Here is a 13,612-nt window from a genome sequence, read left to right as displayed (position 1 = left end):
CCATTGACTTTCACTGCAGTTCAAAAGTTTAGGGTCGGTAAGATTTTTTTAATGTCTTTTTTTACCAAGGCTGCATTTATTTAAACAAAAACATTGTGAAAATAGTGAAATATTATTACAATTTAAAATAACTGTTCTCCATTTGAATATATTTAAAATTTTAATTTATTCCTGTGATTTTCAGCATCATTTCTCCAGTCTTCAGTGTCACATGATCCTTCAGAAATCATTATACGTTTTATTTTTCAGGATTCTTTGATGAATAGAAGTTCAAAAGAACAGCATTTATTTGAAATATAATGTTTTGTAGCATTATAAATGTCTTTGCTGTCACTTTTGATCAATTTAATGCATCCTTGCTGGGAAAAAAAACAAATATATTTAAAAAAATAAATAAATAAATGAAATAAAATAAAATTCTTACTTTTGGACGGTATTTAGTTATATTAGAAAGACTATATGCGACTATAAATTACTGAACTCTTTCAATCAGGTTTGATTCACTTTTTTTCAATCTTTTCTAAACAATCCGATTATTTTCATGATAACGTGGCTGAAAAATCCAATTGACTTAAATGTAATAATCGAATAACTATAAATGTAATTAAATGCAGGTCAGATAGTTGGAGATCTTAGTGCTGCTCTCCCTCCAAAGTGAATCAGTCTCCCCGTTCAAGGCATCTAAAGACTGAAATACCTTGTGTTTTGTGAAATAAATCTCTGGCCATGGTGTTCTAATGGGGTGTTTTTCCAGAAATAGCTCAGTTTGGTCGTGTTAAGGGCCGCTGTTGTCTTGTGTGTGATGGTGTTTGTGGATCTCTGGGTAAATCCTGCAGCAGAGGCTCAGATCAATAACGCCAGTGATGGAGACGTGTGTTCTTGTGTAGTTGTGAGCGATAGAGTGTCGTTTCTTCTGCTCTGTTCAGGCTTTGCATACAGCGATAAAACAAAATGAATGTTTTTTACAAATATATTACGAGTCAGAAAAGCGTAAGCTAATTTACTCTCTCAAGCAAACGTTTATGTATTTGCAAACTCATAATCTAATTCATATTAAAAAAATATTAACAAAATATGGTTTGCTAGTGCACAACCAAATTTCCTTTCACAAAATAAGATTTTCAAATGAAAAACAATTCATGAATTTCTAAGTAAGTTTGCACATTTCTGAATATTTGTACTTGTATGACCTGATTGTTGAATTGTTGTCACTATATATGCATATTTGCAGACTTTTCTGTGAGACACAGATTTACAAGTTTGTGTTTTTTAAGCATTCTCTTTAGCCAATCAGATGCGAGTTAAAATAAATAGAAATGAACATTTGTTTGTGAATGTGAAGTAGCCTACACATTTGGGAATCGATTTTTCAAAATATACACTTTAATATACAAAATATACATTTTTTGAGGCTCTTTTAGCTCCAGACTTGTGTGCTGAATGAAAGATTTGTGTGTGAGCGCTCTGAATCTACAGGAATGCTTGTTATTAATATGTGTGGCACTGAAATGAGAGAGATGAAAGAGTAAAGAGAAAATGGATATTAATAACAAACTCCCCTTCATCTGTTCATTCTCATGATCATATATTCTTACCTACTCCATACAGACTGAAGAAATAGTTCACAGGCAGTGACAATTTTGTCTGTTTACTCGCCCTTGTGTTGCTTCATGCTGTTATTTTTTATCTTCATGCGTGCATTTTATTTTTTTCTGTACTACAGTGTTCTTTTCTAATATGAGTTGTTCCAGGAACAGATTAACATTTGAGTCATTATTTGCTCATAAACTCTCTTTAGAGACTTTCACTTTTAACTTTCATATTTTTTCATAGTTTTGTTTTGTTCAGCAGTGTTTCTCACTGTTAAATGGATAGTTCACCCAAAAATGTAAATTTGCTGAAATAGTACTCAGCCTCAGGCCATCCAAGATGTAGATGAGTTTGTTTCTTCGTCAGATTTGGAGAAATGTAGCATTGCTTCACTTGCTCAGCAGTGGATGCTCTGCAGTGAATGGGTGCCGTCAGAATGAGAGTCCAAACAGCTGATAAAAACATCACAATAATCCACAGCACTCCAGTCCATCAGTTAACGTCTTATGAAGTGAAAAGCTGCATCTTTTTAGGAAACATATCCATCGTTAAGATGTTTTTAACTTTAAGCAGCTGCTTCTAACCAAAATACGAGTCCTCTATCCATAATATTTCTTTCTCCAGTGAAAAATTTATCTTTTCTGAATCAGGAGAGAACTCTGCACAAATCAAGCACCGTTTACAAGATAAAACAGCTCTAAACAAATATGTGGCTGGATTTTGAAGAGAGAGCCAACAGGAGATGGACTGTTTCACTGGAGGAAGCCTTATTATGGATTATGGAGTGGTATTTTGACCAGAACATAGTTTAAAGTTAAAACGCCTTAATGATGGATTGGTTGTTGTTACCGGATTCGATTCTCATTCATTGGAATTGTATTGCAAATTGTGATATAGAATGTGATTTTTATTTGTCAGGAAATGACTGGATTGTAAACAGTGTATCAGATTGGAGAGGGGGAGGGGTTAAAAATGTGAGGCATTTGTGGTGTCAACAAAGGAGAGTTGTTTCAGAGGTGGAGCAAATGGATTCTTTTTTCCTGTAGAATAAGATGCAGAATTTACAATAAGACCAGGAACATGAATTAAGAAAGTAAACCGAGTCAGTTTAAGTTCTGAATCATGACATTCCTTGTGAATTCCATTGTGTGCCTGTTCCAGAGAATGGCAGTACGTTGCAGTCGCTGGCGTGTTATCTGCACAGATCCTGTAAGGTCTGTCTCTCTCATTCTTCCGTCTCTCTCTCTCTCTCTCTCTCTCTCTCTCTCTGTGTGTTTCAGAGCTGGCCGGTCCAGGCCCCTCCCCCGCCACTCAGGAGTTGATGACACGCTTGGGGTTCTTGCTGGGCGAAGGCATCCCGGGCTCCTCGCGCATACCTATGGACGACAAGAATGAAAAAAAGGTATTTTCCGCAGCCGCTGCCAGAGTGAGAGAGCGAGACGGTGAGACGGACGTGAGAAAACCGCAAGGATTAAAGCCGCTTGTTTGCCGTCTGTCAGTGTGAGACGCGATGAGGAGTGTGTCTGTGTGCCACCACAGTAAGTCATTCCCGTTCGCTCTGAGCCGCTGCAGAGCCGGCGAGCAGAAACTTGAGTCGTGTTAACTTGAGGTCTGCTCCAGAAGTAGTTTTGTTCTGTCAGGGTTTCGGATGATGAGATAATTAGGCTGAGGCTGTGGTCCGAACGCCCTTCATGTGCAATGCTTTTGTTTAATAAATCATAATGGCTCGTCGCTCTGAAGGCGTGTGGGAATTGCGTGAAGAGGGAAGCAACAATGTGTCTCTTTGAGAGTTGGTAATGATCTGCGTCGTGTGTTCTTAGACGATGCCGTCCAGCGGGATTCGGTGAGCGTCTTTATTCTGTTTCATCAGGCTGTCGTCTGGAAGTTTGTTTTAAAGGAACTTTCATCAGGTTTTGTGACCTTGACTGACTCACGTTCCTGCGATGACTCAGAGGGGCTGCTGGTGTTTGGGGTCTGAGCGAGAAGGACGTAAACAGTCTGCCTCATTCAGGCTTTTCAACAGTCAGTAACTTGACATTAGTGCATTTCTTTTTGTCTGGATCTATTATGTTAATCAAAAATATGCTCAGAAATAAATTAATCCAGACAGTGAAATGAAAGCACCTCTTCTATGATGAACGTTTTCAAAGTCTGAATTGAAATGATTTATGATATTTTGGGGGGTTGTTAATGTCAAAAATGTCGACGTGTGAGTGTCAAAAAATATTTAAAAGCTGAAATAATAAAGCAAGTAAATAATAATAATATTAAAGAGAGGAATAATTTTATATTTAAATATGTATGTATTATTATTACTATTATTATTACTATAACATTGAAATAGTTTTATATTTAAATATTAAAATTTAAATATTAATGTGGTGCCATCAACATCCAGGAAGACATTTTGTTGTCATGTGACAAAAAATATTGATATTTTTGTGGGGTTTAAAGTAAATAATGTCTAGTTGGTATTTTTTTATTTCATCTGGAGATTGTAATAAAGAAAAAATAATTCGCATTTTTAAAAAAAGCATCTGGAATTAAAAAAAATATATTTTTTGTTGTTGTATTAATTGCAATAATAATTATTAATTGTATATTAATTATATTATTATAAATAATAATAATGAAGTACTTTTAATAATGCAGAAAGTCATTTTGTTGTCATGTGACAATAAAACCTTAAAAGGGGATATGGCATTGAGAACTACTCATGAGTATATGTCAAGACAATATAATTTCAACATTTGAAAGCTGAAATATTTTGGCATAATATTCAATAATAATAATTATAATAGTAATACAAATAAATTAATAACACTATATATTAATCATTAATTATTCATTCATAATTATAATCATTTTTAAATAATATTTTATATTTTAATATAATTACTAACAATAAAGCCGTTTTTATATGTTAATATATAATAGGGATGGGCATTCCCAGCAAAAATAATATTCGAAAATCACTGGGTATTATTCGATTATTATTGGAAAACCGCACCCCTCCCCCACATGCACGCACAAACACCCATAAACGGAGAGAGAGACAGGATTCACGCTTTCAATCTGTATGATAAACTGTTTAATTCAGAAGATAGGCTACCTTAACTCAAGCCATTCAATGATTATAACGTGCTGAAACATATTAATATTATAAACATAACCGAATGACGGCACTTATTAACATAACAGTCCATCGATTAGCATAAATCAACTGCTCATAAGGCTAGGACATTTACATTTCAGAAAATGGAACCCCTAAAGGTAATAGATATGAGATGGGAGGAAAAATATAATTCAATATCTTATATCGTTGGGTAATTATACTGTATATAAACTGCGGGCATCAATATGCGGGGCATTGAAATCGCTTATGAACTTGTTTTTTACTTTCACTTTCGAGATTCGCGATCACAAACTGAGCAGATTAATAATTATTATTATTTACTTATTATGAAGGATTTTATATTTAAATATGAATATTCAAATATATAGTATAAATAAAAAAATATATAATTTGCATAAATACAACAAAGCCTGTTTTTATAATCTAATTTTAATTGTCGATTAGCATAAATCAACTGCTCATAAGGCTAGGACATTTACATTTCAGAAAATGGAACCCCTAAAGGTAATAGATATGAGATGGGAGGAAAAATATAATTCAACATCTTATATCGTTGGGTAATTATACTGTATATAAACTGCGGGCATCAATATGCGGGGCATTGAAATCGCTTATGAACTTGTTTTTTACTTTCACTTTCGAGATTCGCGATCACAAACTGAGCAGCACTCGGCAGAACTTACTTGTACTGTAGCTGTAAGCACTGTAAACCCTTGTGACTGTGCATCATGTCAGTACGTTTATTGAGATTTTGAATATAGATGCTAATAGGTGGTTTTTCTCCAGGTATTTTGGTTGAAGTTCTGGATTGAGTCCTTGGATGAGGTTCTGGTGACATGTCAGGGATTTGTGCTTCATCAGCTGTTTATTTCTGCTGGTTGGTTTTATTTGGTTGAAGAGAAACATCAGACTCTGAGATTGATTTAGCTGTTGTGCGTTAAACTCAACATTGGCGTTATAATCCTTCTCTCTTCTCTCTTCTACCCCTCCATATACTGTAACACATATAACAGTGTTTGCATTATTACTGTTAAAGCAGCCTCCATTAACATCAGCGTGTCTCTCTGTTATCTCTGCAGTGTCCAGTGAATCAGGGAATCAGTCCGTGTTCCACTCTGACCAGCAGCACGGCGTCTCCGTGTACAGACAGCCCCTGCTCCACCTTAAACAGTAACAGCGGCCAGCCGGCCTGTGGAGCCATCACCAGCCCCAGCTCCACCCTCGAGAGCAAAGACAGCGGCATCATCGGTGAGAAACACACACAACACAACACCTCAAAATCCTCATTAGCATAAAGTGAAAGAATGACCATCATACAGTCTGGACCAGAAAACTGAAACTAAAACCATAAAAAGGTTTCCATTTCTTGACAAAATAAACTTTTTTTTTTCAAACTGAAAAATAAAAAATAAACTTTTTTAAAAATTTCAGCTAGTTGCCTAGGCAACATTTCTCATTTTAATTTAGTTTAACTTTAAAATAACTAAAACTAAAACTGAAATAAAAATGTATAAAAACTATGTCGACATATACAAAGACTATTAAAAATGGAACACTCAATAAAAGTACCAAAACTGTAACTAAAATTCAAATGAAAATAGAACATATAAAAATAAAAACAGTTTCAAAATATGAATACAAATTATAATAGTCTTTCAGTGATACTAAAATAACACTGGTTAGTACACGATATTTGATTAATATTTTTTTTAATAAAATCAACATAATTTAGTCCAAAAATAATGCCGTTATACGTATACTTACAATTTTATTCTACAAATTAAATAATTTTTAAATAAACAATTAATATATAAGAAATAAATCTATATATTAAATATATATCTAAATTTTTCCACTGCAACAATGAAAATGAGAATTATAGGCTGGTAGCCCTAGTTTCTGAGAAAATTCAACTTCCTTTCAGTTCGGTGAATGTTCTTGGAAGTCCTCCCATCATTCAAAATCAAATTATGTAATAAAGAAAAAAGTAATAATTCAAAAAAAAATTATTAATAATAATTATTATTTACTTATTATGAAGCATTTTATATTTAAATATGAATATTCAAATATATAGTATAAATAAAAAAATTATAATTTGCATAAATACAACAAAGCCTGTTTTTATAATCTAATTTTAATTGTTATAAGGTAACTTTTTTTATTTTTTTTTTTGGAAGTAGAAATGTAAGTATGCATCATGGTAGTATTTGTTTTTACTACTTTTAATTAATAAAAAAAAATAATAAAAAAAAAGTGTCCAGACTGATTTAGATTTTATTAGATTGTGATATTAAATGAATGGGAATGAGATTTTTACACATTATGGTAATTAGAATTTGTGGGGAAAATATGTTTATACTTTTGATTTTCGGGTAACATATGACCTGATCATTTCTGTGTCACCCAATAACTGAAAATCTACCACACCAGTTTTGCATCTTCATCACCCCATTAAAAGCCCATCCCATCATCCTCTGCTCCACAAGCTCTGCTTCATCTTGTGGCGATTGAGAGCTGAAATCACAGCTCATGTTGGCCTGCAGATCCAAACGTGGGGTGTTTCGCAGGATGAGGTGTTGATGCAGCTTGGCCGCTTCAGAAAGTCGGTTTTGAGCTCCACTCTTCAACATTTCTCTATGAATTATGCAGCATTACAGGCTGGCAGTCCTAGTTTCTGTCCGTCAGATCACTGAACAAACACACGTGCATGAATTCACACTTTTGCTTTTTCTCTATTAATTCAGCTGTTCAGTTTTGTACTTTGTTGGTGTGTTTTGTCTGTTCATGTTTTGTTTATTTTTTAAATTGTAAGAAAAGAGAAAGGCTGAGTTATTAGCAGCGATAGCAAACACTGATCCACATAGACATCCATCCTGATGTAAAGTAAACTGCGTATTTGTAATGGGCAGTTTGTACTGAGGTGGTTGCTCATTAGCAGCATGCAGCATGTGGCGGGAAACGCGATCAGGTGAAAGTGTTGATAAGGTCAGTGACTCATCAGTTTATGAGTGGTAATGATGCTCATCTGAGATTGACTTGAGCTCTCATCTGTGTCACGTCTTTTTCTGACGTTTTTCGTTTACACGCTCTCCTGTTAGCCAGTCGTCATCTCTGATTCTTTAAGGGAATGTGGAAAAGATTTTCACTTTTATTATTTGTAGGTCTCCTCCAATGCTGCAGATTAGCACTGGCACTATATGAAGATTCTTGATTCAATTCTTTTTTTTTATTTTTTTTATTATCATTATTTAATTATGACTGACTGGCATTACAAGACATATCTATACACTCTATTAAATATTATTATAGTTGTTATTAATATTTTAAATTTTTAAAAAATATTTTCTTTTAGTAGTTTTTTTGTTTTTTTTATTTTTAATGCATATTTAAGTATGTGTATATAATTTATTAATTTTCAGTTCAGTTTTTAATTAGTACATAAACTAAAGTTAAACTAGCTGCAATACAATTAAAAGTAACATAACGGTCTATGTAATTTTTATTAGCTTTAATTTCAGTTTGTTATTTTAGTACATAGTCTAAAGTTAAACTACATGAGAAACTACCCATCCTTAGTGCACACACACACTGTGAACACACACCCGGAGCAGTGGGCATTTTATGCTGCGGCGCCCTGGGAGCAGTTGGGGGTTTGGTGCCTTGATCAAGGGCACCTCAGTCGTGGTATTGAAGGTGGGAGAGAGTGCTGTACGTTCACTCCCCCCACCCACAATCCCTTTGGGTTACGAGTCCGACTCTCTAACCATTAGGCCACGACTTCCCCATATATATATATATATTTTTATATTTATAGTGTGGACTAGAATAAATCCAAACCAGAGAGTAGATGTTGTATCTCAAACTAATCAAGATGGTGAACAACTTATTAAGAGTTGTTTGTTGTCTGTAATGTAGTCTGTACTTGTGATTTGAATTGAATAGAATCAGTTTAAATGAATGAATCAGAATCATGTGTGCACACAGTGTCAGTAATTCAGTTTCCTCTCGTCCAGCCACCATCACCAGCTCTTCAGAGAATGACGACCGCAGCGGCTCCAGTCTGGAGTGGGGTAAAGAGGGCAGCATAAGGAGCTGCGCTCAGCATGTGCGGCCAGACACGTGCTCTCCGGTGGCCGAGGAGGAAGCGTCAACATCTGGGACTGGTGTACGGAGCATCTCCACGGCTAAGAAGACTTCAGGAGCCGTAGGGTCCGAGGGCCCCGTCCAGTATCCTACGCAGAACACGTCTAGTCTGATGATGCCTCGGCCGAACTCAGTTGCAGGTAAGAGAAATCCGTGAGAGCAGCAGAGCACAAAGCATCAGGGTCGTCCTGTGATTCCTGAGGCGATGACTGACGCGTGACTGCTGGAATGAAGCCGAGCAGAGACTCATGGGAAGACATTGCCACCAGTTTAAGAGTGTGTGTGTTGTAGATTGTGAGAGAGCTCATTATCAGGAGGCACATTCTTTCTCCTGTTGCTCCTTGAGGAAGCAGATACGTCGGGCAGCTGTTGCGTGTGCGTGTGTGTGTGTGTGTTGTTGGCCGGCTTCTGTCTTTAGCATCAGTTCCACATTCCTCAGGCTGGTCCGACTGATCACGTGATCTTTCCCGCTTCTCTGTCAGTTGGGTGAATCTCACAAAAACACGTTGTATTTCACACTGAACTCAAGAGAAAGAAATAAGACATTTTGAGCACTAAGATTTTGGATTGTGGCATTATTTTTATTAAACACAATCAAACACATTTTTCACAAAATTTGCATTACTGTAATGCTAAAAATCTAATTTCCATTGCTGTAATTTGATGATATATTTTTTACAATTTTATATTTCACGGTAGTATTTGTTGTACTGCCTTTAAAGTCAACATGATAAATCATTGGAAAATTATAATACTGACATTTAAAAAATATATATTTTATTTCTAACAGTTTTTATAAAACACAAACAAAACAAAATCCCACGAACTGTATACAAAAAGTATGCTATACATGAACTAACCACACAAAAGAAAATACAAAAAACCCCACCAAAACACCAGATGCACAAGAAAGTCAAACAAAATATTAAAAATGGAATAAAATAATAATTAGGATCTGGCTAATTCGGTTCTTCAAACGCAGCTGTTGTTGATGATTAGTATGGCTGGATTGAGTTATCTGAGATAATTGTGCGTTCATGGGTTGGATTAAAAGGGGCTATGTATCGATACTCAAAACCACGATCAGCAATGCAGTGATTGGCTGGCGGCAAGACAGCAACGTAATGACATCATATAATTAAAACATTTTTTGGGACTTTTGTAAGGAAACAGCCAAGCGATCAAAACTACATAAATGTTATAATAGATAAATGAAATGTGCACTCTTTTTATTTTATTTAAATTTTTTACATGGTTCCCAATTATTTATATTCTCGATTTCTAATATTTGTACAGGCTTTACATTTTTAATTCAATTAACAATTCATTTAATTTTATATTTGAACAGATTTGTTACGTGACAGCATTAATTAAAGTTTCTTAAGGGATAAGATCATGTTATCTGCATCTCCTGCGCTCCATCAAGCCACTCCCATAATATCTGTCACCACACAAATTAATACACGACTCTACATTATCTGTATAGCATGTGTGTAAGACTCGAATACAGTTATGAAGTAATAATTTTATGACGAATAAATCTCTCAGTGAGTAAAACTGGCTGTGTCTATAGTATTAAAGACTACACAACATTATTATATTATCTTTAAATTAATTTTTAAATGATTATTATTTTAAATGATTGTCCCTGGATTAGTAGGGTACACTTGTAATAAAGTCGCGGTGGTAGCGGACAGATTTTAAGTATCAATTCTGCTTAAAAAGATGCAATCTAATCCTGCTTACATGAAATAAGCCTGCGCCCGAGCAGGTTTAAGCTTATGGACCTGTTGCTATGACAGCAACTCCGGGATGAGCTTCGAAGAACAACCAATCCAAGATCATGCCAAATCATCAACAATCAAATCCAGCTAACGGAGTTAGCGACGTACGAAGAACGGGCCCCTGGACTGATATCTTCTCCAAAAACATTTGAGTACCACCGTAAAAAAATATTCTTCCAAAACTCAGAAATCTCAAGGCAAAACCAAAAAATATGAGCATGCATCCTATCTGAGCACTTGCATCGATCACATAATAGAGAAACTGAAGGGTAAATCTGATTGAGTTTAGTTTTGGTATAGTGTAACCTATGCAGCACTTTAAACTCTATAAGTTGAAATCTTATGAAAGCATTAATAGACCAGGTATGAATTAGTTTCAGTCCTTCCTCCCAAATCTCTTTTGAAATATTAATTCCAGTGTGATTTTCCCATGCTACTTTAAGGTAATCAGAAGACACTGCAAAATGCGAGACAAACAAAGCAACAAACTGTGTCACCAAATGTTTGGTCATAGGAATAATACTGAAATATTGAATAAATTGATTATTTTATTCAAACAACAAAAAATGGTTGCATATTGTTATGTTTTATTTGCATTTATTTATTAAGTACATATAAAGTATAAATATTATGAAATATTATGAAGAAACTTTTTTGTGCATCGATGAATTAATGTTCACCAATGAATAATGCACAGTAAGACTTATTAAAGTGAATAAGATCTGTTAGGCATATTAGATGCATTTTAATACATACAACATTTTTTAAATTCTATTGAATTTTATTTAAATGCTTGTTAATTGTAGGCAATATTTCTGTATTTATAGTGCATTATAGTAATAAGAAGTTTGTCCTGAAAATAATGCTCACAAATTTATATATATATAAATATATATATATATATATATATATATATTTGTATCTATTATTATTATTATTCATTTTATTTTTAAGTGAAATGTGACCTTGAAATGTTGTTGATGGGTTTCATGATCATGACATGATTTTATTTGGTGTTTGGATAAATATGAGGCTTGCATTTCTCTCAGAACCTGGTTTTTGTGATGAAGGCTGATGTTTTGAAGTCTGCAGAAGCTGTTGAGGTGTTTGTGAGAGAGAGAGAGAGAGTTGGATGTGTGTGTTTGGTTTTGGTTTATTGTGGTGTGAGAGTATATTGTGTAAGGTAAGGTGCAGAAACACTTCTCATAAAAAGCCGTCAGTCATTAAACTAAGCGAGTCGACGTGAAACAATAAAAACCGGTTGGCACCATAAAGCATCTGCAGTTGTCAAGGTTAGAGTATGCTTTCTTTAGTGTGTGTGTGTGTTCACATTTTCATTTTGTACTCCTGCTTGCTTTTTCTCATGTCACACCCTGCTTGGCCTCGGTGAATAAAGCATTAATCTTTACTGAGCGTTTGATAGATCTGTAACTTCACTGCATTCACAGCTGCCAACGTCGTGTTACCACACACACTCACAAAATACAGCTACAGATGGGAACAGGAATTTTATGATTCTGGTTCCAATTTATATTCTGCTTAACCGTGGCTTGTGTACTGCAAACACATACCAGCTTTATCACTGTGTCTGTCACGCGACTCTGTTCCCCTTTCGGGCTTGAACTGATGGTAAAACTAATGACATTATTTACTGTCTTTACATTTATTTTGAAAGATGAAGCTCGTGATTATGGTAAGGGGCATTACATTTCCGACGAGTGCTTGCGGTGTTCGGCCAATCACAATGCACTGGGTCAGCTGGCCAATCAGAGCAGACTGCGCTTGTCGGAAGGAGGGACTTTGTAGAAAACTAAGTGTTTGAGAGAGGCGGGGCATAGAGGACCTACAATAATGTACAGTATTTGAAAAATGATTAAAGCATGTCAACATATTCTGTTACACCAAATACACAAAATAATGATCTTTAAAAAAAGCATCATATGACCCCTTTAAGACCTGCACGCATCCGTTTTTCTCTCAACTGTTTACTTTCATTTTAGACATAACCAACTGAGTCTATATGTAAATCATGTGTGTTTTGACAGTATTAGTGCAAAAGATAACTTAGTCCAGTAATCAGGCGCTGTTAGACAGGCTTTTTAGTGTGCACGCTTCATGTGCATGCGCTCAGAAAAAGCGTGCGAATGAAACATTTAACCGGCAAGGCTTTAAAGCACATGCAAAGAATATACTTTTGTGATTGCGAATAAGTGCAGTGTCCAGTGAGAGTAACTCTATCTCCGAGTTAAAATTAGATGTGAATGTATGTGGCATTGTACAGTATATTGAGATGGAGGCGCCAGTACTGCAACTGACAGAATGTGCACTGTAGCGCGATACTACGATATTTCTTCAAAAGCAGATCATGGAGACATTACTATCGTCCACGATCAAAAATCGTCATATCGCACACCCCTAACTGAAAGATATTCTTGAATGTCTGCATTCTTGCATAGACAGAATGGCATATTACAATACTGTGACCGTGTTTACTGCAGCACTGAATCTGCAATGAATCAATGCTAAGTGCCGTTTGAATCGATCTAATGATTGATTCACTGACTGAATCTTTCAGAGTGGTTCTTCACTCATTAAAAAAATGAACCAAAAATTGTTATGTTGTTTAAACGTAAGATTTAAATCAAAATGCAAACTGACAGGTTGTCCATATGACAACGTGTAGTTAAAGATATACATTCAGAAGAGCGCTCTGATGGTAAAAATAAAATTAATAAAATTACATTCAAATAAAATAAACCTTTCTTATTTTTGAGTTTAAAATAATAAAAAAGGATAAATAAATAATTCTCCAAATTAATAAAAAAAAATGTAAAAAATTAAATTACATAAATTATTATTATTATATATAAAAAATAATCATTAATGCAGCCATTACAGTATTAGAATCATTAAGACCGCTGACTCCACTGTGATGTGACCCTCTCTCTCTCTCTCT

General features: G+C 34.8%; 1 protein-coding gene across 4 annotated transcripts in view; it reads left to right on the top strand.

Annotated features, from left to right (window-relative positions):
* LOC107571150 (protein TANC1-like) overlaps positions 1-9,421 on the top strand; it is a 137,888-nt gene extending 128,467 nt beyond the window's left edge. For all 4 annotated transcript variants that reach the window (XM_016257441.1, XM_016257439.1, XM_016257438.1 and 1 more), the window contains 3 exons: positions 2,871-2,992; positions 5,806-5,974; positions 8,743-9,421. In XM_016257441.1, coding sequence (XP_016112927.1) covers positions 2,871-2,992; positions 5,806-5,974; positions 8,743-9,029 — 578 coding nt within the window. In that variant the 3' untranslated portion in view covers positions 9,030-9,421. The remainder of the gene's footprint in view (positions 1-2,870; positions 2,993-5,805; positions 5,975-8,742) is intronic.
* The last annotated feature ends 4,191 nt before the right edge of the window (positions 9,422-13,612 follow it).

Source organism: Sinocyclocheilus grahami, unplaced genomic scaffold, assembly GCF_001515645.1.
Source record: "Sinocyclocheilus grahami isolate Dianchi unplaced genomic scaffold, SAMN03320097.WGS_v1.1 scaffold1554.1, whole genome shotgun sequence".
Taxonomy (NCBI): Eukaryota; Metazoa; Chordata; class Actinopteri; order Cypriniformes; family Cyprinidae; genus Sinocyclocheilus; species Sinocyclocheilus grahami.
This window is presented reverse-complemented; position numbering and strand designations above follow the sequence as displayed.